We start from the raw sequence: 26,675 nt of genomic DNA, 5'->3' as shown, positions 1-26,675 counted from the left end.
TCTCTCAGCTTCCTCACAGTATTAATACTATGAGCAAATCACTAACAACATCAAGGATAAAATATAAGTAAGTTTTCTAAACTGGGCAGACAATACTTATTATAGATTTTTGTAAAACAAAGAACAGAGTGGGACTAGGTTATGAAAATCAATGTACTAACACCGACACACAAGCACTGCCCAGCTACGCTGACTGATGCAAACCCAGCCCACAACCCTCTACCCCCATCATTTTAGAGTCTTAACTATGTTCCATCATTTCGATTATCTGCTTACTTATTTCACACATTTAAACAAAAGATTGGTTTTTTTGTTTTGTTTTGTTTTTTTATGGGGGTTAGTTTAGCCATTTCTAGCTTGATTGAAAACTTTGTTAATCAACATGTTCGAGTGATTTGATTTTGCCTATGGAAATTCTATTTTAAAATCAAATTCTAGGTTTGCTATTAAATTGTTTGCAAAAATTTGATCAAAATTAAAATGCACTTTAACATCACTCACCATCTTCATATTGTTTTTTGTTGTTGTTGTGTTTTAAAAAGCTACTCTACATTCTGGTAAAGTGCTTAGATATGGCTGTTGTAAATAAGTACTAATGTAAACCATGGAGATTTTATAGATTTCGTTAGTCACAGAACCCAAGTCTCATCCGTTATCTATGGTAGATACTATAATGCAGGAAATCTGTTTCCTTCACAAAGGTCTGCAACATCTACTATGTATTTATTTGACCAGTACCTTAAATCATCAACAAACAGACACAAACAGTCTTAATCTTAGTGCATAATTTATTATTTTTATAATAACTGGTGTTTTCTTTCTGGGCAAATGAAAATCCCCATCTGCATAAGTGGGCTGTTGAAACTGCAAACTTTGGCACATGAAGGAAAGAACCCATAAATTAGACTTTATCATCTCAACAAGTCTGAGGTCGCTCACAAAACTGGTAATTGAGAATATAGCTAATTATAGATAAACATCATCTTGGATTTTTTTTTTAATATACTTTTTGTTTTGTTAGTTATAGGACACACTTACTAGGCTTACAATCTTTCATTACACAAATATTCATGACATGCCCAACATCAAAATAAATAAAGTTGTTTACGATAAGCATTAGGAGAACAGATTCTAAATTAAAATAAAGAAGTCATTGTGCTGTTAACACACGTTTGTCATCAGAGCTGTCAGTAAAATACAGATCTTGAGTGTGTTACTGGAATTACCTGTCCTATTTGTCAGGATAGTTAAAGTGCATTTATAAAGGCATCATGCTATTATAATCACATCTCACCCTCCAGCCTCTGGTTACCTCTCCTAATGGCATCAAAGAAAAAAAGGTGTTGAGGGACATGGGCGTGGTTGACTTGTGGTTGGCACAGAACCTAAACTTGGAAGTGCATTCTTCTGTGTTTCCTTTATGTTTGGGATTACCTTTTGATTTGAGCAATTTCCAGTGGGGACTTTATATACCTTAAACTCACCTGAGTTCATGCTTGTGGGACATCCTCTGCACTGGCAGAGGTGGATTCCTCCCCTCTATTGTCATGGACACACTTTAGCTTAATACATACTGACTTTCACGCTTGTTAAAATACACTTACATTAAGGGCCTTTTGCAAGTCATCCTAAAACAATTAAAACCCTAAATTATAGTAATGTTGGTTGGAATTACAGGTTTAGAACATCAGTTTGATGTTTAGAACATCAGTTTAACCTGTATAGCATGATAATGGCAGCACTGCTGTACTTGAATGCTTCTGCCTTGTCTTACACATGTATGATTTAACGCTCAGTTAAATCACAGTTCCCTAGGCACATTAAAACAAACACTTTTACTGGTATCTTTATATAAACATTACAGCTTGGTCTGGCCTGTGAGGTCTGTCCCAAGCTGAAGTTCAAGTCACTGTCCATCTCAAACCATACTGGTATCTACAGGAGGAGTTATCTCTCTGAGCCAGTGGGTGACATCACCTCAAAGAGAGAAACTGAACTAAAGACAATCTGCACTTCACCCATGTTTGTTATTTTAAGACTGCTGAAAATATGAGCTTGCGCATCAGTCATATGCCGTCATAAGAAAAATGTCATCAGGCATTCTCTGATTGTCAGTTTGCTTACACTCACACAAACTAGTCAAAACACAAAGACCACAACAACAGAGGTCAGTGACGATGAAACCACTGTTCCATCAGATCTACACCTTTTCTTTTACTTCTTATTTGATACTGCCACCCTCAGCTCTGAGACTCTGTGTCAGTACGGTGAAGCCTCTCCAGTTCTATTAATGATATGTGAACATGACAGTGTGGGTGGGGTTATGAGAGTAGCCCCTCCCACTGCTCAGCCACAACCCTGCTTTGATCTTCAGCACAGCAGACGTGGAGGCTGCAGCCCTTGCAGGATTCCTCAAAGCCTTCTTGGTGCTCCTCACTCCGTAGGGTTCTGAGCTCTTTGCGCTCACAGCCCTCTGCGCCTCGCGTGCACTTGCACACTTCGATCCCAGAGTCTCCTGTGAAGTGTCGCTGCCTCCTCGAGCTCCACTCCTTCTCCTCTGGCACCTCCTCCTCCTCCCGCTGGCCCTCCCTGCACACATTCTGCTTCCTCGTGCTGCAGCTCCCCTCCATGGGTTTAGTAACATTCCTCCAGCTGCCCTGCTCTGATCCCATCTGGGGCTTGCTGCCATCTTTGTAGCAGTGTCCTCCGTGAGCATGGTAGCCCGTTATGGTGGGACTAGAGCACAATAGTTCTGATGCTGGGGGCAGTGGAGGAACCTGTCTCGATGAGCAGTGTGTTTCCTGCTGCTCACTGGTAGTACAGGCTGTGGGTGCTGAGGTTGAGGCACTGTAAGGTGGTGGTGGTGTGGGAGGACGATTCATTACCTCCTCATAGTCAGGGAGAAGGGTGTTTGGTAGAAACCCTGAAATGAACAGAAAACATCATTTCTAAAACTTCGCTACGTTAAAATGGAAGGAAAGTGGGTAAAAACCAAACCGATGTCATAACATGTTTTCCTAGCTAGTTGGTGTTAATACCAGGAGGTGTGTATTTGGTTGTTAGCGACAAATATTTTTGTACCCAATACCTAAAATACCATGGTTATGCTCCGGTGACTTGAATTTTTACATTTTGAGGAAGTAAATGTACAGTAAAATTCCAGATTGTGTTCAAGACATTCTACTTGTTTGTTTTAAGAATACAACTCATGTACACTTTGCGATTGATACAAAAATTCTAACATAAAAGCATACCCTTTAGCAACGTTCTGCCTTCTTATTCAATGTTATAAAATTAAAATAATCTTCCTCAGCTAACTACTGACCATCTAGCACTGAATTACATACGGAATTATATACTGAACGGTATAGAGTGTAAACATGGATTCATTATCCTCCACGATAGAGTGCAAGCTAGTGTCCAGATCTGACTCCATGTTAGTTTTGAAACACCTGCTTTTCACAAGCCAAAAAAATGCCTACTGATAAAAAAAGATCCATTTCAGTTTCACTCAGAAATACTTCACAGTAAGGAAATAAAATGCATTATGATTTCTGATTTACAGTGACTTTAAAACAAGGTCCAGGAGGATAGTAAACAACCTTCAATATTGTTTTAAATTGCTTTTTAAACCAATTTTAAACTTAATTTTAAACCAAGACACATTTAAACCAGATACATAGTTTGCAAACCTGTTCGAGAAGATTAAATGTTTTTTTATACAGTCTGTTTTTTAAACAAATTTTTTCATCATATTATATTTTAAGTAGGAGCAGGCAAACACGTGCATTCGGTACACCAGCCAACAACATCAACATTGACAGAGGCTCTGGTTGCTGTATCTCTCTCTCTTTTGGTTTCAGCTTTTGTCAGTTTCCCATGATGCACTACCAGTAAAAACACGTGGGAAGTTGCAGATTCACAGGATTCTGGGAGCGGGCCCATCGATCCAAAAACAAACAGACGCACTGATAGAAGGACTTGGTCAAGAACAGGACTGCTGACCTCTGAACTGCTGTTCAGGGTGAGGTCCACTACAGTACAAAGAAAAAAAAAAACAACAACTCAAAAACACACTCCAGTAACATCTCATAACATGAGCAGAAGGTTCCTTCTACGCTGGTCCTATTTTACCCAGCACAGTATTAATCAGCCCCTTCTTACTACACAAAAGCTTGTCACTTTGTCTCAGTGGTCAAAGTTTACCGTTTGTGATGTGACACCCATGCAAAATCATGTCAGTGCACTCTGTAAAAGTGGCCCATGTTACATAACTGAAGCATGCAACAGCAATGACCAGATGTCATCCTTAACAGGCTTGAAAGCCTCAAATAGATTTTTTCTGGTACAAACTGGGTAAATATTTCAGTGTGAAATGTCATCACTGAGCTTTTGAAACAGTGTCTACACACAATTGAAATGTGGTGGCCCTAAGAAAATGCAAAGTAGGAAAATGAAATGACCTCTGGCCTACCATAAAAGCCACTGTTGGTGTTGTGACGGTATGCGACACTACAGATACTGGACGCAGGCAGCGGCAAACTCAGCACGTGTTGGCTTGCACAGGAGTGGCTATGGCCACATCCATTCAAACACACATGGAATTAGAGCAGTGTAACCTGCAGGTGCTTAAGGCTTTAACTGTACATATAGCTAACCAGTGCAAGATTTGGGCAAGCTTCCAGTGTAGAAAAAGCAGGAATATTGCCTCGTTACACCATACCTTACCACATGTGCCACACAATGTTGTCATGTCTGGGCCATGTAGCAGAAATGAGGACAGGCTCTTACGGAGGTAGAAGGGTGGGGAGGTGGAGTTGTGAGCCTCCCTGTAGGCGATGAGGTTGATTTCGTGTTGACGCTGCTGCTGCTGTAACCTGTGCTTGACGTGACGGTGATGACACACACAGCAGCAACTCAGGAAGAAGATGATGGCCCACACTAGCCAGAACCCTGATGAAACAAGCATACACACAGGCGTTTGCGCGTGCACACACACACACACAAACACACACACATATCCATGAACGTGGATGCAAATGCGCACACAAACGCAAATTCACACCCAAGCACATGCACAGATGCGCACGACACAGGTTGTAGGTTAAGGCAGGTTGTGTAGTTCAAATCTGATTTATCCAATTAAAGTTAAAGAAATGTACAATCTTAAATGCATTCCAGACTGGTTCCATTAGGTGCTCACTCAATAAAAATAATGCAAATACATTGCTCTGATTAAAAAATGACTATAAGGAAAATAATTACAAGGAGCGACATAGCTACAAAACTAGTGCTTCCAAATCAGTATAGGCAATAAATCTAATATTCATCTTCACTAGATCAAGTTTTGTAACTAGCAATCCACATGCAAGATTCTTCAGCTAATTTACAAGCTCTTTATTCCATCTGAAATAATCCTCCCACCCACTACCAGACTTCCAACTTGCATTTATTTATTTAAAACCACTTTTATCCTTTTGCTGTTTTGACAGGCGCAGTGTAAAACGGGACTCACACCAGAGCTGGTAGTAGTGAAGCTCCACGCAACAGGGATCCGCACACGCGTGGCTGTGGTTGCGTCCTCCTGCACATTGCCGTACCTGCTGGGGCGGGGGAGGGGAGGCAACCACACTACACTCAGACAAGGGAACGTTAGACAAGGAAACGGTTCAAAAACGGGAAAAGTAGACCGACGTTTCAGATGCACCAAAACCATCTAGCCGTGCCTGTGTATTTCTAATTAGCAGTTTCCTGATGAGCTTTAAATACCTTTAGGAGCAACTCAGTCACTTATCTGCTGTTACTGCACGACTGAAACCGCACAAATCGTTAACCAAACCCCCAGCTGTCAACAAGACGTTAAAAACAAGCTGGCAAAACTGAATATCACCACCAATAAAACTTACATTTTTTTAAAAAAAAACATAGATACAAAGTTCTCTGAAAGTCCTTCATTAACTTATCTTCTAGAAATAATACACATTAACAACAAGAAAAAAATAGCAACAATATGCTAACAACTGTGCTGTACAGTAAGAAAATAATAAGGTCTTACAACTTCAGTGACCCAAAACTTGTGTAGATCTGTATTTATTCAAGTGCACTTCTTAGTCATACAAAAACTCAAATCTCAAACCCTAAACCTAGAAAGGCCCACACTCCCTCAAAAATAAAGTTTGTTCACAAAAAGAAGCTCAATGAAAGCAGACTCCCATCACGTGGGCGTCTGGTTCCATGAAGGAGGCGAGTTAATGATAACATTTTAATAACACTTATTTAGCCATCTACCATGTTTAGTGGCAGCTGTAGCAGAGACATGCTACTCCAGTGTTAGTCCACTTCATACACGTCCCTTCAGTCCACAGGTATACAAGAGATATGGAGAGAGAGGCACATACACTCACTCACCTACCAAATACCCATCCCTGACCCCCTGACAAACTCTCTCTCTCTCCTTCTCCCCTCCCTCTCTCTCTCTCTCCCTCCCTCTCTCTCCCCCTCCCCCCTCCCTCTCTCTCTCTCTCTCTCTCTCCCCCTCCCTCTCTCTCTCTCTCTCCCTCCCCCTCCCCTCCTCTCTCTCTCTCTCTCTCTCCCCCTCTCACTCACTCACTCACTCACTCACTCACTAACCATCACCTCATATAAGAAGCCAGTTTTGTTCTATGGAAATTTCCAAGGCAGAGGAGTGAGAATTTTGTGCATGCGCGCGTATGTGTGTGTGTGTGTGTGTGTGTGTGTGTGTACTACTCCTACTCTTCTGAACCTTTTTAGGAGAAGAGGGGTAACAGAGGAATGATGAACACACACATCCCAATCTTTTTGTGTCTCTTTCTCACACACTCACAAGCATGTCCCACAGTTCTCAATCACAAATATACAAAATATTGCAATGTTTCATTATCAGGCCTCCTCATGTGCCTAGTTAAGAAACATAGTGTTCTGTTCCCAAAGTCATATCTGTACTATTCTTACTGGATGTTTCACTCCCCCAAGTGATGCACAGCAAGACTGCATTAATTATTTGGGAGTGTACTTTTTGTGTGTGTGTGCGTGTGTGCGTGGTGTACCACCCACCATGAACACACAGCACTGGCGCAACTACGAGTATGAAGCATAAAGGTGTGACTCCTTCAAACCAGGTTCTGACCGAGTTTTAAAAAAGCATTCTAGAGATCAAGTTAAGCAATTTTGCACTCAAAAGATTCCTTCTAAGATTGACCCATCTTACTCTGCCTCTCTTTTGCTTCAAGTCCACAACCAACCACCGTAACATGACATTCATGTTCACATGAGAGGTTTCCACAAGAAGCAAGTTGTGTTACTACCTGTATCACAAACAGCCACACAAACACAATCAAGATGAATGGAACCCTTCCCAAAAAACAGGAATAATTTCTGGTGTATAGGATCCATTCTAACTTATCTACAACAATTTCATTTGGGCTTTGGTATTTTAACCATCTTAAGTTTCAGTGCCAGAAAATGTCATATCAGAAAATGTATTAAACTATAATTATAATCAGAAGCCGTTGAAAACTGTGGAAAACATTAACCAGTCCAATATCACTGCTTAGCATTGTTTTCAAGCCAGTACACAGAGTGTTTCAGGTGTAAGGGACAAAATATGAAGTGCCATTGAATGGAAATGTCTGCTGGAAATGTCTGCTTCCCCTTGGCAACTTAATAGTTTATTTAATGGACTGCCTAGTGTCTGTACCAATAATCCACATCTTAGTTTTCACTCAAATTCAGAGTAAATCAAAAGGCCAAATATCAAAAAAAGTGGCTAAAATTAAAAAGTGGCTTTGTGTGTAAATTTCTGGCATATCTTTTAATGGTGGGATAAGAAACGTTGAAAGCCCTGCTCTGAGGTTGCACTATTCACAAATCATGCTTGTCACACATTGAATGATCACACCAACAGCCATTGGAACACCCACCATAAAGGATTTGGGCAAGTATGCATTTAAAGGAATACCTCAGTACTATTCAGTACTTTCCTTATATACTACATTACAGCATATATACTACATTTGCAATGTATATCTCTAAAATAACAAAAAAACCTGCTGACTTGAAACACATATAATGTGTCATGTACCAAAGTACCATGTACCATGAAAAGTCTGATCTCCTCTTTGACATCTTTCAAAAGCCATCATGGCATGTTTTGATGTTAGATGTTTCTGACTCTTGTCTCAGAATGCTGGGCAAATTTGTTGTTGAAACTGGCATGTGGCACATTTGTATGCAAATGACAGAATTTAGTGGGTTAACCTTTTCATTACTACTGTAAGTGGAGTTATACTGGTTTCTGACCAAAGTTAAGCAGCTTAAGAGTTTTCGGGGGGGGGGGGGGGGGGGGGGGGGGTCTGGGTTTGACATCTGATTTGCTAAACAAATAAACAGTACACTGGAGGCTACTGAACCAATGCACAACACTCCAAACGACTAAGTGCTTCACAATAAATTGTTCTAAACCATACAAAGACAAATTAATATCGTTCTTTGTATTAGTATTAGCTGGTTTTGCTATTCTCCAAAAGGGCTCAAGAGTTCAGAGACATGGGCAGCGGTAGCTATAATATGTACGATACGACTTTCTCTTGTGGAATGGCAGAAACTGCAATGTGTGTTAAATCAGTGTTCGTTGTTCACAACTGGTCGTTTGTGGTAATAAAAACGCAGATAAGTGATTAGCGATATACAACCAAAGTCACCGCATCTTCGAAAATACTTGTTTACAACACTGGTGTACAACTTCCGTACCATAATGCGTGTTTATTAGCTCTCAAAATGGGTAGCTAGATAGACTAAGTCAGCAAGAAAAGTCGAATATTTTCACATTTAACTAGCTAGACGATTCAGTCGATATAAGATGACAAATTAATCGAGCGACTTTATTCTGTTGGAACCTGGGTATATTGGTCTCATTTACATCCGTGAAAAATGTACTGGCCCGTCAGCGTTCAGCAAGTCTATTAGTTAGGTTAGCTAGCACAACACGTCTCGGGTTCTTCGTACACTACACTGGGTTAATTAGCTAGCGCCCCCTTTTTTAACGTGCACGTTGTATTCTGATTTAACAACCTACAAGACTTTAAGATCATCAGGCGGACTTTGATCCGACGGACTGAAGAGACACCGTGCAAATTTTCTCACCTCAACACTTGCATCTGTCTGGCTGACAGGTCCAGCAACGTACAAAAATAAGGACATACTGCATACATACAGCTATTAAATTTGGGTTTGGTCAAGGCACAAACACTGAGATAAAAACAGAGAGATTATTCATCAAAAAGAGCGTAAAAAAAAACCCAAACACGCGCGCCTTCCTGCTCGTTTATAACTCGACCATAAGAGCAGGAATGGCATCGTGCTGGGTTATCTACAGGCCCTTCAGCGCCGCGGGACGTCCCAGCTGTTACACAAGACGCTCCTTCTAACGTCAACTCTGGAATAGAAGAGTGTGTCCCAATCATATCCAGTGAGGTTAACACAGACTCTGGAATAGCGGGGTCTGTCCTAGTCATAGCAAGTGAGTTTAAAAGGGACTCTGGAATAGCGGGGTGTGTCCTAGTCATATCTAGTGACATTCTTCGGACTCTGGAATAGCGGGGTCTGTACTAGTCATATCCAGTGACGTTAACACACACTTGGGAATAGCGGGGTCTGTACTAGTCATATCCAGTGACGTTAACACACACTTGGGAATAGCGGGGTCTGTCCTAGTCATATCCAGTGACGTTAACACACACTTGGGAATAGCGGGGTCTGTCCTAGTCATATCCAGTGACGTTAACACACACTTGGGAATAGCGGGGTCTGTCCTAGTCATATCCAGTGACGTTAACAGACTCTGGAATAGTGGGGTCTGTCCTAGTCACATCCAGTGATGTACAGTGACTGGGGTGTGCCGTAGTCATATCCAGTGACGCACAGTGACTGGGGTGTGCCGTAGTCATATCCAGTGACGTACACATCTTGAAAGGACAAAAATGAAATACAGGTTCAAAGAATTGTTCAGGTGGTCAGGGAGAGCCAATCAGAATTAACCAAAGTTGAGCAGACAAACACTCGTTTACATAAACATATGCATTTATAAAAATGCATACATAGATGCACTGATATAGACAGACAGACAAAGCAGTATTAATCAGTTTTATCTTTCTGTAGATAAAAGATCCCTTTAATTTTGTTGAAGGATTAACATGATTGATGTATATTGCAAATGATTTGACATTTATTCACAGCATTTAAATTATATTAGTGTGAAAAAAATCCTGGGAAAGAAATGGTACGAGGATAATGATATTTTGTAATACTATGACACACTGACCCGCGCTTATTTTAGTTTATTTAATAATTTATTAACTAGCCATTCTTTTTTATTCACATGATTTTAGTAATCTTTATGGCCCCTACAATCCTTATTTTTAATAAAAGATACAAAATACCAAAATACATTCCAATTCATAATGTAGTCATAAAAACAAACAGTTATTATAGCAACAAGTCTCAGGTCCAGCTGTAGGAAATACCTTTGTAGTTCACTTTAATCTATGCATGCATTTATGCTCGGAGATAGATATATTATAAATATTATATTATATTAGACAGACCGACCGACAGACAGACCGAGCATGTGGTTCCTAAGACTCTGCATTAACTAAAACATTGCGTTCAAAAAATCTAATCATGATTAAAAACTAAAATTGTCAGCATCTTGTATATGCAACCCTTCCATGCCATTCTGAGATTGGTTTCAGTTTCTCAGTGCCGACATCAAGAAGTGGGTGGGAGCAGTTCTTGGGGGTGGGGGGGGTGCCCTGCTACCAGTCTCTCTCTTGAGGCTCCCTGTAGGGTATGCCCAGGTGCTGGAATACGTCGCGCTCTGCAGGCGTGTGCAGTGGCTTGCCTGGTGCCACCTTCACGCCACGCTGCCGTACCACGTTGCAGCTGAGCGAGTGCTCAGACAGGCTCATACCCTTGGTCTTGGCTAGCGCGCGCATTGAGCGGTTGAAGTGGGCAGAGCCAGTGAAGTAAAGCAAAGCGCAGGCGAACTCTTGGTGTGGCACCGTGAGGATGTCCAGTCTGCGGTGGCGCCAGCCGTTTCCCTGGAGAAGGCACACGCCCAAGTATTTCTTCTGATCGCCGTTCTCCTCGTGGCTCACTAGGTCATCGGTCAGGAAGCCTGCAAGAAAAAATAAAAGAGCACTTCTTGGGAACAGGGGCGCTGGAAACTCAGCATTCCTAATGTCACTGGTAATGGTGAAAAGCAAAAGTGCTGTCAGGTAGTAACAGCTTTGTTCCTTATCCACCATGAAAAACATGTAAATACATATAGGAAACATTTCCATGTGCAGCAAAGCTGCTTGATGATCAGTTATGATATATGTTTATGTTTGGAGGCAATGAATCTTGCAATGGCAGACAAGCATCAGAAATAGTGATTATAGTCATCAACCCAGAACTGTAACAACAAGCAATCTTGCATTTTATTGTGGATTCAATTTCACAATAATCTAAAACGCATACTCGTAATAAACCTACACGGGACAGCTGAATACCGTACCGCTCTTGTGGAGAATGCGGAGGACTCTACTGAAGACACCCTCGTGCGACCTGCCATCTGGATGAGTGATGAGGACATCCACGTCCCCGCAAGTAGGCTTCCCACGGCGGTACGAGCCACATGCCACCACCAGCAGATCCGGATTCACGCTGAGGGCTGCCTTCCTCACCTGCCAATCAGAAGCTACATATACATAACTGTTATCCACTCAGAGTTCACACAGAGTTAATGATTCTTGTTTGTAGCAAAGCAGCAAAATATCTAAATAAGAAGTATGCAGCCCTGGAAGGGGATATACCTAAAAAAAAATCTATATAAAAAGGACCAATCTAACAATAGAAGCATTACTTAATTATGTTCATGACATTTTACCACCTCTGGCTGAAAAGTGCTAAACGAAGTTCACACATATCATGATTCCTACAGTAGCTAATGGAATTATATGTGAACGTTCTAAATTGAAGTCTAATTTATGTTCCAGCCAAGAAGTGTTGCAATACTCTTGGTCTCCCTATTCTGCATTCGTGCCTTAGGGCCTGTGCTCACTTGAGATGGAAAGGTTACATGCGCTACATGTCATCCTGTCATAACGTGAAGACACATGCTATCCTAATCTTCTTCATCTGTGCTTTTCTATCCATTTGATTTGGGGGGTGTAAGAAAACAACTGGCTTCAGCCCTAGACATGGCAGGATATGGAGAGCGCTTCTGACTAATAATGCGCCAACTTTCAAGAGCCCCTCCGGGAGGAGACATACACTCACAGCCTCTGCTTTTACCATCAAGCAGGCAGGATGACTGACAGTCCTCTCCCAGCTAGATGTTTACACCCTCCCCCCCTTTTTTCTTATTGCTTGCACATTGCGAAACCAGTTTTATTATACGACACTGATAAATCCACCAGATAGCTTTTTAGACGAGCACACCTGGCTGTTTCCTTCATAGCGAGCCTTTTAGAATAATGGTAGTTCATGACTCGGTTATAGTTATAGCCAGCTGGCGATTGGGATGATGGTACAGACCGTTTCCTCAATGGCAGCTGCTTCGCTTCGCGGCATCCGATCAAGAAAGTCGTCGTAGTGCTTCAGGCCGATTCGCTGTATATGATTCAAGGTGGCTTTGGTGCGAATGTCCTCCAACGTACGGTAGCCCTTAAGTTGTAAGCACAGTACAGACTGTCAGGTGAACTCCAAAATGTGCATCCTAGGTTCATGCCCTTTGTTGTCGCAGATGGCCATTCAAAACAAAAGGTAACCAACAGTAGCTGAATTTCAAAAGATATACTTGCATCCAGCCAAGAACACACAGGACAACTTAACTGGCACCGTGACAAAATGTTACTCCAAATCTCAAGTACAGAAGTGCACTTGTATTCTTAATGGTGTTTTTGTTTGTATGTGAAGGCACAAAATATGTGCGTTTTTTAAAAAAATGGCCAGTCATCAAGATGCAAAGCACAAATCACACACACAACTTTAACAATCTGTTCAGCTTTTACTTTATACCCAAGTACAGGATACAGGAAAATCATGACCTACAAGCAGCATTAACTGTGGTCACTCCAGACTGGGGGACTCTTTGCCCCCTTACAACTCTCACCTGGTGATACCAAAGCTGGGCCGTCTTGGCACCTGCACCCCAGACGTTGGTAAAGCGCTCCAGGATGGTCACGGCCTCCCCAAAGTTGTCCAGCTTCCTCAGGGTGCCACTCTCCATGATCTCCACTACCTTACATGCCATAGCTTTGCCAATGCCAGGGATGCTATATGCTTCCTGTCAGCAGTGAGATAATAGCAATGACACACTAGCAATGCTACAGATGCTATTAACTTAGGGACACAAATCGCACATTTTGCTGCTGATCCGATCTAGTCATGTAAATTTTATGCTGCGGTGAGATGTGCATGAGCATTTGCTCTTACTTAGAGTTGTTGTTTTTTTTTAATAACTCAAAAGTTGTGCTATAAATTCTATGTGGCTGAGTTTGGAGCTGGACTGACCTCGTATGTAGTGACAGGACTGGGGTGGCGCTTGAGTGCATTGATGGCTTTAGTGTAACTCAGGGCTCTCCACTTATCTCCTGTGCTGGTGTAAGCCTTGGCAAGCTGCTCCAGCTTGTCTGTAATGCACTTGTTGTGGTTTTTGGCCTTGGCTTCTGATGACTGGGCGCAAACCCAGTTTCCTGGCAAGGCAGTCTTTTCTGTTTTTTTCAGGGCCTCCCCTGATGCAGCATCTGGCACTCCTGCTGCTTGGTTGACCCCACTGATTAAAGCCTCCAAGTCATTCTGTGACACGCCGTCTTCCTCGAGATGCTCAGCTTGGGTCTCTGGAGTCTGTGGGACACAGGCCGCATTCGTTAAACTGATCCGGCGTCAGCTTTTGCCCCATGGTCATTACAAACATCCGCACACAAACAGCAAGGGCTGATCAGTTCTGTCACTCTAAGACACTCAGTAACCCAAAGAAGTAAACAAGCACAAATGGCAGATGGGTTATACAAACAAGAGCGATCACTCACGTTTGCCATCACTCCAGGGTCAGCTGGGACTACTCTGGCTGGCAGGGCCGTTTCCTCAGAATAAGTGATGGTGCCCAGCACACTTTCCTGGGACTGTTCAACATGCACACTATAGACAAAGCACATAACAGGAATAGATCACCAACAGCATCCCTACTGTATTCATGCACACACCTATTCAGTGCTTTCATTTTACTCACATAAAAACACAACACGGCACATTCTAACAAGGTATTAACAACTAGCTTGTATCCATACTACAAACAGTGCTCCATCACTGAATGTAGGCATAGGTTTAATGCACTGATAACAAATAACCACCAAAACACTGCAAAGTGTAATTCTCAAACTCTACTATAGAAATTGTAGCTTCTCTAGCATCAGTGGTAGCACATACATACATACATACATACATACAGCTCTTATGCTCTGCAAGATATACATTTTCCATTATTCACCATCTCCTTACATTTCATACAGAGATATGAAAGGCATTAGCATAAAATTGTTTAACAATGGAAGAACAACCAGCTTTCATAAGATTTTAAATGAGCACTACCTGTCAGGTAGAAGAAGCCTGTAGTCTTTGGTGCACAGAAGCTTTTTCTCCGAAATGCAAGCACTGAGCCAAGCAGACTTCACCAGCTGCACAGCAGGGGGTAGTGTTTTCATTCCCAGGAGCCTCAAGGCCCTCTCCCCAGCCACGGACTCGTCCACAACCACATGAGTGCAACTAGGACTGAAAGCAGCTTCCACCTGACCCCCCTTCTGGACAAGCTGTTGGCGGAATATATCTGAACGGGCTTTTCCTATGCCAGCAGGGACAATGTGTATGACGAGATCCTGAAACAGACTCCCTGGAACAGAAAAAAAAAAGATGTCATGAGAACAGCTTTGGGGTTATGCTGGGGTGGAGGGGGGTTATTCTGTGGTGGAGTGAACTGAAGGGATCTAACCTACACTTTCCAGTGCATCATATTTTCAAGGGATCACAAACTGGAGGCATGTTTGCTCCCCAAACATTATATAATTTCAGAGTTCAAACACTTCTGGGAGATGTGACAACTTGTTCATGGATGGTAGGCTAAACACATTTCAAATGGTTTACTGTTTTTCTTAGTTACAACTAAATAAATGCATATACATATCATTGTTACATTAAGTGAGCAGATGTGCAAAGGATGTGGGCCAGTATAGATCTTTTTTTTCGTAATAGCAAATAATATCATTATACTTAATAAGTGAAAAAAAAAAAAAAATACCAGTCGCTGTTTCAACCGACATCTTCTTGAGCGGAGGGTCAGCTTCATGTGGTCGGTGTCTCTTCACTTTTGGGAAGGCTTTCACAATACCGTGAGTCTCCATCTCGGGCAACGCAAATGGGACACTGTACAGAACTAACCAAATAACTAGCTAGTGTAGAATCATTCAGTGTTTATAACGATAGCAAACTGGACAAAATCCTACTCTTACCTTTAGGCTAGTAGTCAGAGACAGACATTACACCCTATAACCAGTGGAGCGGACTGGTTTTGTATCTTAAAGCTAGCTGGGATTACCTATCTAGGTTAGCTAGTTATCTAGTGTCATTGATCCCGGAGAATAATGGCGCTAGCTAGCTATGTAGTGTTTATATTAACCTGTACACATTTTCTAGTTAGCTCACGTTTTTTCTCGTTTTAACGACATGTTTGTCGTACTAGCTAGCTAGTTAATACGTTTGAAACGTGTCCTCTACTTCCGGGTCATTCTAGTTTTGCAACCGGTAGAGCGCGTATTACTGAAAGTTTTAAAAAAGAAAGAAACATCAGAATAATAATTTATTTTGTCATGAAAAATATATATCGAGATGTAAATATATGTGTTAGAAATATGAATTTATTTCGTTGACTCCCGTTACCATAGAAACATTTCGCATGGTTGTGTCAAGGAACTTTTGCATCATGGCTGTACAATGTTGGTCAGATATCTTGAAGACTTCTAAGAAAACGGCGTTAATTTGTGATGGTATGTGCTGGATTTTTTTTGTTCCGTAAAATAATTTTGAACACGCGGTAATGTTATATAACAATGTTTTATATATAACCTTTATATATTACCTTAAAATGAGCATCACCCTGCTAGCTAGTAGCTAGTTATGATAGCTAGGTTAATGAACATGACCAACGTGTGGTTATTAAAGGTATTTTGATAATGCCTCTACAGGAAAAAGGAAAATACACTACTTGTTTACAGATGGCAGTGAAATGGCTGAAGAGTACGACATGAATACTGACGCACTTGTGTGTAAGTGTAAATCTAACACTGATTTGTTAAAAATAAAAACCGTTTCCATTTGATAAAATGAATTTCCTTTTTTTTGGCAGCGCGAAGGTTGCGCTCTAAAAACAACCTCGGAGGACAGGGCCAGTGGCGCACTGAAGTGGGTGAGACGAGCCACAACGCGATGCCTTCCGTGGACTCAGACACGATAAGCGAGAACAGCTCTAATGTAGCTATGTTTGGTCGCCTCTTTTAAAAAGTTAGCTGTTGAATACATACATGCATGCATTGTGTGAAATATAATTGTCCCAAAAATTTGCTGCGGATGTTCCTCTTGCATAATGTTAATTTTTTTTAATTTATTGTTTACTGATTTTGACCTCCGCAGCCATTGTTCGCGCGTAAGGACACAAAGAGCAGTTTCCGGTGGAGAGTTCGCAACATTTCCTACCCCATGGACACCTACAACGTTTCAGTGGAGACTGCGGAACGATGCTGCATCATCCGGACCACAAACAAAAAGTAATTTAACCAATAAATCTTTATCTCATTTCATAACTTTATAAATATACACGATGTTCCTCATACTCAGGTCAGGGTTAGTTCTAACCCAGAACTCAGATTCTGAATTTTGTTTACCCTTTTACTAGTTCATTTCAAATCTTATGCTTAATTTGCATTGGAGACTTTCTTAGTTAGTTATGCATTTATTGTGTGATGTGTGATTGAAGAACTGCGTTGAAATAATTACTTTGGGCAATGTATTTGCTGCCTTTGATGGTTTTCCTGATGTATAGATCACAGGGGTTCCCCAAGGTTTGCATCACTCAAATGCGTAATTGTTGTATGTTACTCTGTAATATTTCCCACAACACACCATTCCTGAGTCCCAGAAAATTTTGTTACAATGCTACTCCTATAGATGGCACTGTTGGCCTAAGTGAGCGATTGAGAGCTTTTATTCATACTCTCGTTTCCCAGGTATTACAAAAAGTTCAGTATTCCAGACCTCGACCGTTGCCAGCTGCCTCTGGAGAGCTCAGCCTTGAGCTATACCCACGCCAACAACACTTTAATCATCAGCGTAAGTTAAAAGCCTGCTCCTCCTTACTCACAATTGCTTAGAGGTAATCCCGGACTGTTTTTCATATCGCGTTTTGCTCTTATATTCAAAGAGCAGGCTGATAAATAGGCCCAAGCAAAATGGTCTTTTTTAAAAAGTAATTTCATCTTCTGTTTACCCTAAAATCTGCAAAAGTCTGTGTAGATTATTTTCAACTTTCAGTGTTAAAACCTTCAGTGTGTAGTCTGCCTGCCTAAAAACCTTTTGTGTATGAAATGGGGAAGACTTATTTCAGATTTCATTTGAGCCTTATTACTAGTTTGATACAGTCTCAGATTAGCAACCTAGGAGAGACGCTAGCAAAACCTATTGTGTTTCCTGAAATGCTCGACCGGATCTGCTTTTATGTCTTTCCTAGTGGCGTTCACAGGTTTTATTAGCATTTCTTTCATTTCTGTGGTAGTATAAGAAGCCCAAGGAGATTTTAGCCCTGGAGCAGGAGCTGATGAGGGAGCTGAGAAAACTGAAGGGGACCAATGACGGAGACGTGGACTGCAAAACCCAGTGAACTGGCATGGACTCTTCACTTTCTGAACTATGGGAATCTGTTCACAGCCTTTCTGTACAGCATCTGTGTTGCCTTCTATTATGTAAAAGGTCTTTTACATGTGTGGGCAAAGCATGTAATAGTATCTTGCTGAAATAGATGTTCTCTTTTTCTTTTTTTCTTTTTTTTTGGTGGTCATTTTGTTTCAGATGTACAGGGATTTTGAAGGCTTGTTAGAAGGATCATTTTGGATGCTGTCCTTAACAACAAGGTGTGAATTTTATCTCATCAGTTTATTACATAGTGTGTAGAATCCTCTAATTTGCTCCCTTCATTTGTAGAATACCGTTTTATTCTCAGTGGTTAATAACCAAATGTGCATTTCAGGAAGTTCACTTATTTACTTTAATGCATTTTAACATATGTTTTGCAAGACAATAACTTGTTCGACCATAGGAGACAAGGAAAGGTTAGTTTGATTTAACTGCTGTCATCAAAATGTAAAACTGTGTACTGTAGGGGATGAAATGGATTATTAATGGATTATTTATGATTTGGTAGGTTGGTAAGTGATTGTTTATCATAGCCAATTCTCTACAGTCTTGTCAGTGTCAATGAATTGTAAATCTAGGAATAAATACCTGCAATTGCCTTTGAGAATTTTTGTCACTGCTTTGCATTCCATTAAAAAAATATATAAAAAAATAAGAGCACATTTACTAAAATTAGAGGGCAACCCATTCTTCCTATGTAGATTATTTCTTTAAAATATATGCTATTGCATTCAAATCTATAGATTTATTGACCAATTGCACATATCACAGTAACAGGATTGCAACACTGAAATCAAAAACCCATGTGTGAGTGATTATTTTGTCCATGAAAAGACAGAAGCAACTGTGCATCATTATCCAGCTTGTGTTGACAAGCAAAGTTGCTGTCCAAACATCTGCACACATCATTGGAGCTCTCCAGAAACAGATCTACTCTTGGCTAAGCCCTCAACTCACACTCCCTCTGCCCAAAGATGGAATGCTCCAGTTCCTAGCCATCATAGCTTCCAGAATCAACCAATTGTTAATGTCCAGGGGAGACCTTTGGCTTGATGCTTGAGACAGATTAGGCTAAAATCTCTTACGCACAAACATTAAGATTGAGAGGTTGTCTAGAGACGGAGGATCTTATAAATCCCCCAGCCCCTGTCCCAACTTATAGCCAAGAGCTTTCTCCTCTTACAATGTGGTGACAAGCCGTCTGGCTTGCTAGTTATGTTTGACTGTCATCTCCAGCGTTGGGTGGTTGCACAACATTTATGACCTCCATGCTGGAGTTGGCTTCTGACTGAGAAGAGCTTTTTTAAATGTTTTCTGCTTTTACAGTCATTTGGTGAAATCAGTGATTTTTAAAAATATTTTTTTAAACATTTTGGATAGGGGAAGTTGTGAAAAGCTGTTAATTCATGTTTCCAAAGGAAATTGGTGCTGTAGCATTTGATTGATTGAATTGCGCAAATTCTCAAAAGGTTTGCAGCAGTGACAGAACCAGCCCTTCCTCCGAATGACAAACACAAGTCATCTGCTTTTCTGAATGGAGCCAGAGTGGCCTGGGCCAGACAGCTTTTGGCACTAGCTAGAACAACGCCATGATTTACACTGCTTCAGTGTTCCTGTGTTGCTTTTCGAAGCCACTCACAAATGCAGTCCTGTACGCAGAAACGTGTCCGACTTACTTGGGGAGGAAAAAAGGCATCAGAGTGACAGGGTCCAAGATGTGATTTTTGTCTACTGTCTCTTCTTCCTCCCTCTCTCTCTTTCTCCCTCTCTCCCCCTCTCTGTCGCCTCTTTTCTCTCTCTTCTTTCTACTTTTCCCTCCCTCTCTCTCTCTCTTTCACTTCTTTCTCCCTAGGCCCCAATGGTCATGCTCAGCTGCCTCAACAGAGACACTCTCTTTCGCTCCTTTTCATCCATCTGTGCCCCCTTTGCCTCTTCCCAGCCATTCTCCATCATTGAAACTTTTTTGCCACTTCTCACCCTGCAACACCCCTAAATTCTCTCTCTCGCTCTCTCTCTCTACCCCCCCCCCCACCCCCCCTATGCGACTGCACTTTGCTTTTCCTTCGATAGCTGACCCCTTCTTGTGTCATTATTCGGGGCCCGGCCATTGTATGACATGTTCCTTTTCTCTTCCGCCCACAAAGGGGGCATTTGATCAGAGGGTTACGGTGCGCGGGTCGCAGAAATGCGACTACACGGTGGTAGCCTTTGTTCGTGGGCTGCACTGCTGGGTTGACCTCAGCACTTCCAAAGCAAAAGGCCCAGAGCTATTCAAAAGGGCCAGTCTCACTTGCTGAGCACATTCAGTCGGGCCTAGCCAGTCACAGATATTGGTTCGCAGTTATCTGGGACTAACCGCCTTTTTTTGCCAGGAGTTTGGCTGCCAGAACCCCCCCCCCCCGCCCCCCCCGCGACAGCTATACGGTCATGGAGGTATACCTTTTCAATAGACCTGAGTATGCCCCTTGTTGTTTTGTTTGCTTTTCATTCCTTTCCCTCAGACCCCGTATGGTTGCACGTTGAATTACCAATCTTTGAAAGAAACTGGCTCCTAATTTGCCCAAGTGGCATCCCCAGAGCTTTTCAACTTTAACCTCTGCTTGCTGTCCTCCTGTTTTTAATGGTGCCCACACACATTCAGCACAAAGCTTGGGAGTTTTATGAGAAAACCAGTCACACAAACATTTAAGAGGGACTTGAAAAGACTCCACATGCACAACACACTCATATTCTATAGGAAATAATTAATTTAATCATAGTCTATATTTTAAACATTTCAACAAGAAGCGGCATTCACTCTAAATGAAAAGAGAAACATTCTGAATCAGTACACTTACAGATTTAATACACACTCTACAATAAATATTTCCATCCTTTTAAAACTTTTTCTAATAAAAATATATATTCAAATTGAGAATGGAGAGGAGACGGATGCATCTTGAAAGACTTCATAAATGAACTTCTGTAAGTTCACCGGAGAGGTTGCTGAATCATGTGACTGCGATTGATCAGTGTACGGTAGCTGCCATGTGTGTATTGTACTGTCCCATTCCCAGAGATCCGCCGACAACTATTAATTAACCAGTGGCCTTTCCTGATTAGTTTAACATTGTCTTCTCAATTTAAGCTGATTTCACAACAGTTTCTAGGCTTATGCCTAGGTTTCTTAATTTTGCTTCTGTTACAGCTGCTCAAGAAAGACAGCAACAGCAAGGAGAAAAACAATTTCGTCTCTTCATGAGTCTGTGGGGATGTTTTGTAAATCTGCATTTAACTTAGACTTACACTCAAAATAAGATAGCATTCTTGTTTGATTGTTCAAGCTATTGTACAAGAGGACTGAGAGGTCTTCATAGAGAAGTGTTTCCTTGCTCTGCAATAAGTGGCAGTGTACATGTCTGTTTGTGTGTGTGTGTGTGTGTTAGTGTGCATGCATGTGCCAGTGGTTGTCCTCAGTTCACGCCAGGCCGATGACCTGCTTTAGACCGCTTGCTGAACTGATAGGGGACGACGTCGAAGGGTCTGGGCTCCGTTAGCAAGTGCCCACGGGGCAGACGCTTCATGAAGTGCGCCTCCCGCTGGTGCTGACGGGTACGTGCGGCCTTCCTGGGCCGGCCCTTGCGCGTGAAGGCCATGTACCAGCCTTTGTATTTGGCATTCTGCAATGCCGTGTAGTTGTTTTCCAGGACAATCTCAGTAAAGATGCAGTCCCTGCCACGGCCCTTCCGCTGCACAGGAGGCAGAAACGGGTCAGAGTCAGACAGGTCAGATCACTGTGCAGATTTTCAATGTATTGTGGGAAAGTACGGAAAGTCCAACGAGCTGATTCTTTCAACAACAACAAAAAATGAATCTAAATGAATTCAAGTATGTACCGTCAAATTTTGGTAATTTTTAAAATGTAAGTTTGCATTAAAATTGACGCTTGAAATAAAAGAGACTGAAACATAAAAGAAATGCTCAGTTGTCCCACTGAGCCAGAAAAAATGGTGATGTGCCTCACCCGCCCAACCAGCTTTCCTTTCTTGTTCATACATATGTAGAAGCCTGTTTTGGCCCCGCGGATGCGAATCCGACTCCCAAACGTGTCCGTCTCCACAATGAGTTTGGCTGGAAACGTCAGATACACAATGAGTTTGGCTGGAAATGTCAGATACACAATGAGTTTGGCTGGAAACGTCAGATACACAATGAGTTTGGCTGGAAATGTCAGATATAGCAGTCACTGAAACGGATTTGTTTCTGGACAAATATTAAGCAAATCCTTGATATTTTTGGCATAACATTGTACTTTCAATCTAGATTAATAAATGAACAGATTGCTGAATATAATTTAAAATAATTCAAGTTTTCGTATAATTCTAAAGATCTGTTTTTATACAACAATCAGAAATAATGCAGCTTAGAAGATGATAAATCCAGTGACATAAAGCAGTTTATAAAATGTGGTGGAAATAAAATGATCATGTAATAGTTAATAGCGCATGTAAGACTTGACAGATCGAGGCATAAAGTTCTCTGTCAATGATTTTTGTGATCCTAATTTCGAATATATGATTCAAAATAATAATATATTAATATATGATCTCATTTTTCAGCACAAGCTCTTATCTAGTTAGACTGAACTCTCCTGTGCAACCTGAAACAGTGTTGTTGCTTGAATGTACTCTTTTGCTTTCTATTGGCTCTTGGGAGATCTCAATCACCACGCTCTTCAAATGCCCACCATTTTCCCTCTTGGCAGCCAAAGTTGGTCATGGGGTGCAAAAAAGAAGATGTGCTATGCTCTAGGTGAGCTAAGACTATGTGGAGTAGCTCGGTAAGTGTGTGGATGTGCTATGCTCTAGGTGAGCTAAGACTATGTGGAGTAGCTCGGTAAGTGTGTGGATGTGCTATGGTCTAGGTGAGCTAAGACTATGTGGAGTAGCTCGGTAAGTGTGTGGATGTGCTATGCTCTAGGTGAGCTAAGACTATGTGGAGTAGCTCGGTAAGTGTGTGGATGTGCTATGCTCTAGGTGAGCTAAGACTATGTGGAGTAGCTTGATACGTTTGTACCATGGACAAATGCTGAAAGAAAAAGACCATCTATGTCTAGTTCACATAGTTCTCTAACCTGGTGTTCGTAGAAATAATTTTGTAGCATACCCTAAAGGTCAACAAATGTAGTAATTGCGATGTGGACTTACGTTGTGCCAAATGGTTTTCTGCTTTTTTATGTTACTGTCTTATTTTCTGCTTATTATTTTGATGTGATTACCTGGAACTTTACTGCCCTTATAACTGGATTTATAACATCAATAGCAAACCATTTATTGTTTTTGAACTCTAAAAGCAATCATGATCAATTGAAAGGTGTAAAATATTAAGATATTAAAAGTTATATACCAAAACCTTTTTGTTTCTTCTGTTGTGATTTTGGTGTTATCATTATCTTTATCATCATCACCATCATCATTATTATTTTGCTGTTGTTGTTAAATTGTTTTTTTTTTCTTTCTTGCGTTAGACGGGTTAATTTTATTTTGAAGTATGCATAATTAAAGGATCTAATTAAATATGTATAAATGAATTTGAATGAGTCAGAAAGCATCAGTGTCCAACACATCTAGGTAGGCAAATGGTGTGGCTGGCACTGAGACACAGAGAGTTAGCAACTCCAAAATACTTTGGAGCCAGGAATTCCTTCCCAGAGGATGGGATTCTAACCATTCTGTTTTGGCTAGACAAAAAGCCCTCTCACTCAGTTACCCGTAAAACAGGTTCCACACAGTAGACCTACAAAGATCTTTTATAAGCTTACTTGACTTTTAAAATAACATATTTACATCAAAAGCATTTTATGAATCATTATTTAAACAAGTTTTGTGTGGAATAAATACTTTGCATGAATTTAACTTTTAAATTATACATTTAGAGATGCTTATAAATATCCTGACATATTTTTATGTATAAACCACATTTGTTTTCAGACTTTGAATGTACAAAGATTTGTTTCAAGGTTAGAAATTAGCTGGTCATATTTCTATTCTATTAGAAAGAGAGCTACTCGGGAAATGTTAGGAAGGTAGCGGTAAGATGAGTATTGATGTCTTTTCCAGACTCACTGGGATTTTCCCGAGAACACCAAATTTAAAAATACGGATTACATTTCAAAATACTTAAGATATAGTCTCCCCTAAATATATTCCAATTCTCGAATGTTTTAGGAATGTTCGGTAATTTCCTAATTTGAAATAACTGTGTATTGATTTACATACATTGAAGGGTCAAAACCGCCTGACTGGGCATGTCACTCACCGTGGATATCACCATCCTCGCCGTTTGCGACGACTCTCTTGTTTCCAAGGACCTGGACATGCTTTCCGCTCGTCCGACTGTACAGCTGATACGTTCTCGTTAATCTTCGACTCATCCTGTCCGATAAACGGCTGTGTTCCGTTACATGGTGCTTGAAATTCGGGACGGACACAGACTGCATGGCTGTCTATAGGATAAACCGCGAGGCAAATGTTAAATACATTGAAAAAAAAAACTGGAAACGACAATACCCTCTAAAGTCGTGATTTATTAAATCCTATAGGCTAAGCCTAAACCTACGATAAACCAGATGACAATATAAATGTCTTTGGGGAAACCGTTTATATTTATCAAAATTATTTATTTGGCCTCTGCAAATGAAGTAGTCCAATAATGCACACCGCAGCCTATGATATTTAGACGGTGAAATGATTTAGGAGACATTAAACAGCAAGTCAAAAGTGCGCTTGGGAGCTGGAGTGCACCGAGCGCGCTGTCCTCTCACTGGATGACGTGCCTCTGATAGGCTGTTTTACCACGAGCGATCTTTCACCCTTGTCTCGCTGGACCATTTCCCTTAACGATTCTTTTTCATTTCAGCCATGCGCCGTACCCACATGTTATTACCATTACCTTTAGGGTATGTGGTTACGTCTTTTCAAGATGTTTGACATTTTGCCAAGGACTTCGGTAATTACGAGTGAACGTTTATAACACATTTATTAGACACATAGACCGCAATCAAATTATTATTATGCAACAAAGCTTTCCCTTAGTCTAAAAAATTCCCACGATTCTTGTTTTACCGAAGTGTAATTGCACTCCACAAATAAAAAAACAAGCAGTATTTTATTCCAGTTTGGAGGTTATATGCTGTTGCAGAAACTTACCTGTGTGTAAAAAAACAGCGTCATTAATTGGAGCAACCTGAAAAACGGGGCGGTTGTTAATGAGTGAATCATTATAATTATAATAATTAAAATAATTAATTGGGTAAATATAAGTCATGAAATGTACTTACAGATAACCTAATCGAGAAGATTTCAGCTTCATTTTGAATCCCTTGCAACTGTCCCCTGATATAAATCCCTCATGGATTCCGTTGTTTCTGAGAGGATAGTTTGTCCCGTTGAAAATTTAAACTACAATATATTTTCCGTTGCTTTCTGATCATATACGGTTTAGTTGAATGACATTTCACAAGATGACAGTCTGTGTAAATCCATGAACTCATTCGTCCAGCGTACCCCTCTCACACAGTGTCATCCAAAAATCAGGTCGCGAATGAAAGCACTGTTGTTCCAGAGCGTCCACAATTTTCGCCCTATCTTGACATCAATATTATCAATAAAACTATGAAGACCTGAATATATAACTTTTTACGAACAAAAATAATCTCCAGTATTCTGCGTCGCATATATGATGATCGTTCAGTAACATATGCATTATCTTCTACGATCCTAATTTACCCACGAATAATACAGGCCTAACTGAACACTTTAACTAAACAGTCAGTCTATACAGTAGAAGATCACTCCCCGTTTTGAGATTTTTTTTTTTTTTTTTTTTTTTTTAATGACGGCCCGGTTAAAAACTTGTCCAGTTTAGCGAGACGCCAAAACGAACGATGCCGCAAGCGCCTCTTTTCATTCGCGAGACTCCAACGTCACGCCCGCGCTTCACGTGTTTGACCTGCAAGGACGCGACCGCGGTGCGCTCGCGCTCCTTCCAAAACAGCAGCGCACGCGCCCCTCAACGTTTAAGCCCCAGCAGTGGTGTAGAAGAAGAAAAAACAGTCGGCGCGACTGCAGGAGGAGCGAACTTCCAATGAATTTCTAAAATATCTGAGCATTTTCATAGCTTGAAAATATGACTCACACGGAAACAGGTTCGTTTAAACCTATTCCAGAAACTCCAGTATAAATCAGGGCATTTTTCCCCCCGAGTAGTTTAAATAGTTTGAGAATGAATCAATTAAGCATATTTTATACATTAAATATATTTTATATAACAGATATCTGAGACCCATTCTTCAGAAAAATAAACGCATCAAGGAATTATTGTGTTAAGCCTTATTTATGAAATGTCATGTTTTTCCCTTAGTATTAATTAAAGCACCCCATCCACTTCGTATCAGTACTGCACATTTGTGGGGAGCAGAAATAGACCATTTTTATATAGTTTGACGTAGGATGTCAACTCTTTGTTAAACGTGTCATTTCTAGGCCATCTCGTTTATAAAATTAGACCCCACTGCTGCAGACGTTTGGTTGCAAAACGAACGTGAAAATTGGGAACTTCAACTGAATTTAAACAATAAGATTGTTTACAGAAGAATTCCTTGGTAACTTATTACCACC

The 26,675-nt window shown here is 40.9% G+C and overlaps 4 protein-coding genes across 8 annotated transcripts; 1 reads left to right on the top strand and 3 right to left on the bottom strand.

Moving 5' to 3' along the window:
- Positions 1-770: 770 nt before the first annotated feature.
- On the bottom strand, positions 771-9,587 carry wbp1lb (WW domain binding protein 1-like b). Of its 3 annotated transcripts, none has more exons than XM_027009586.2 (4): positions 9,163-9,587; positions 5,516-5,631; positions 4,792-4,953; positions 771-2,923 (listed from the first exon to the last, which is right to left on the bottom strand). In XM_027009586.2, exons 1-4 carry the CDS (start codon positions 9,228-9,230, stop codon positions 2,322-2,324), a joined length of 948 nt encoding a protein of 315 aa, XP_026865387.2. In that variant the 5' UTR covers positions 9,231-9,587; the 3' UTR covers positions 771-2,321. The 3 variants fall into 3 exon arrangements, with proteins under 3 accessions (XP_026865387.2, XP_026865371.2, XP_026865381.2); XM_027009570.2 differs by having other exon boundaries at positions 5,516-5,603; positions 9,163-9,586; XM_027009580.2 differs by having other exon boundaries at positions 5,516-5,600; positions 9,163-9,585.
- Positions 9,588-10,172: 585 nt separating this feature from the next.
- On the bottom strand, positions 10,173-16,005 carry poll (polymerase (DNA directed), lambda). The gene is made up of 9 exons (XM_035535036.1): positions 15,567-16,005; positions 15,356-15,490; positions 14,653-14,950; positions 14,094-14,202; positions 13,576-13,908; positions 13,175-13,348; positions 12,598-12,726; positions 11,576-11,744; positions 10,173-11,194 (listed from the first exon to the last, which is right to left on the bottom strand). Exons 2-9 carry the CDS (start codon positions 15,456-15,458, stop codon positions 10,833-10,835), a joined length of 1,677 nt encoding a protein of 558 aa, XP_035390929.1. The 5' UTR covers positions 15,459-15,490; positions 15,567-16,005; the 3' UTR covers positions 10,173-10,832.
- dpcd (deleted in primary ciliary dyskinesia homolog (mouse)) lies at positions 15,079-18,622 on the top strand. 3 transcript variants are annotated; one of them, XM_027009617.2, is made up of 7 exons: positions 15,371-15,446; positions 15,999-16,100; positions 16,299-16,379; positions 16,460-16,584; positions 16,744-16,877; positions 17,337-17,439; positions 17,882-18,622. In XM_027009617.2, the coding sequence occupies exons 2-7, from the start codon at positions 16,010-16,012 to the stop codon at positions 17,984-17,986; spliced, it is 639 nt and encodes a 212-aa protein (XP_026865418.2). In that variant the 5' UTR covers positions 15,371-15,446; positions 15,999-16,009; the 3' UTR covers positions 17,987-18,622. The 3 variants fall into 3 exon arrangements, with proteins under 3 accessions (XP_026865434.2, XP_026865418.2, XP_026865426.2); XM_027009633.2 differs by lacking the exons at positions 15,371-15,446; positions 15,999-16,100 and adding an exon at positions 15,079-15,095 and having other exon boundaries at positions 16,329-16,379; XM_027009625.2 differs by lacking the exon at positions 15,371-15,446 and having other exon boundaries at positions 16,329-16,379.
- A 2,189-nt stretch (positions 18,623-20,811) lies between these two features.
- Positions 20,812-25,864, bottom strand: fgf8b (fibroblast growth factor 8 b). The gene is made up of 5 exons (XM_027009644.2): positions 25,337-25,864; positions 25,206-25,242; positions 24,316-24,502; positions 22,022-22,128; positions 20,812-21,746 (listed from the first exon to the last, which is right to left on the bottom strand). The coding sequence occupies exons 1-5, from the start codon at positions 25,366-25,368 to the stop codon at positions 21,471-21,473; spliced, it is 639 nt and encodes a 212-aa protein (XP_026865445.1). The 5' UTR covers positions 25,369-25,864; the 3' UTR covers positions 20,812-21,470.
- Between the last annotated feature and the right edge of the window lie 811 nt (positions 25,865-26,675).

Source organism: Electrophorus electricus, chromosome 16 (assembly GCF_013358815.1).
Source record: "Electrophorus electricus isolate fEleEle1 chromosome 16, fEleEle1.pri, whole genome shotgun sequence".
Lineage (NCBI taxonomy): Eukaryota > Metazoa > Chordata > Actinopteri > Gymnotiformes > Gymnotidae > Electrophorus > Electrophorus electricus.
The sequence above is the reverse complement of the archived record's forward strand: the minus strand, read 5'-3'. Positions and strand labels throughout refer to the sequence as shown.

Coding starts and splice junctions, on each gene's coding strand:
- wbp1lb (XM_027009586.2), bottom strand. CDS start 9,230: ATGTATGCAGTATGTCCTTATTTTTGTACGTTGCTGGACCTGTCAGCC. Junction 4,954..5,515: donor TCACTACTACCAGCTCTGGT/GTGAGTCCCGTT, acceptor TTGTTTCATCAG/GGTTCTGGCTAGTGTGGGCC. Junction 2,924..4,791: donor CTCCCCACCCTTCTACCTCC/GTAAGAGCCTGT, acceptor TGTTCATTTCAG/GGTTTCTACCAAACACCCTT.
- poll (XM_035535036.1), bottom strand. CDS start 15,458: ATGGAGACTCACGGTATTGTGAAAGCCTTCCCAAAAGTGAAGAGACAC. Junction 13,349..13,575: donor GTCCTGTCACTACATACGAG/GTCAGTCCAGCT, acceptor CACTGCTGACAG/GAAGCATATAGCATCCCTGG. Junction 11,745..12,597: donor CAGCTGCCATTGAGGAAACG/GTCTGTACCATC, acceptor TCTGATTGGCAG/GTGAGGAAGGCAGCCCTCAG.
- dpcd (XM_027009617.2), top strand. CDS start 16,010: ATGGTTGTGTCAAGGAACTTTTGCATCATGGCTGTACAATGTTGGTCA. Junction 16,585..16,743: donor TAAGCGAGAACAGCTCTAAT/GTAGCTATGTTT, acceptor TGACCTCCGCAG/CCATTGTTCGCGCGTAAGGA. Junction 16,878..17,336: donor ATCCGGACCACAAACAAAAA/GTAATTTAACCA, acceptor CTCGTTTCCCAG/GTATTACAAAAAGTTCAGTA.
- fgf8b (XM_027009644.2), bottom strand. CDS start 25,368: ATGAAGCTGAAATCTTCTCGATTAGGTTATCT. Junction 25,243..25,336: donor TCTTCTCGATTAGGTTATCT/GTAAGTACATTT, acceptor CCCGTTTTTCAG/GTTGCTCCAATTAATGACGC. Junction 21,747..22,021: donor AAGGAAAGCTGGTTGGGCGG/GTGAGGCACATC, acceptor CCTCCTGTGCAG/CGGAAGGGCCGTGGCAGGGA.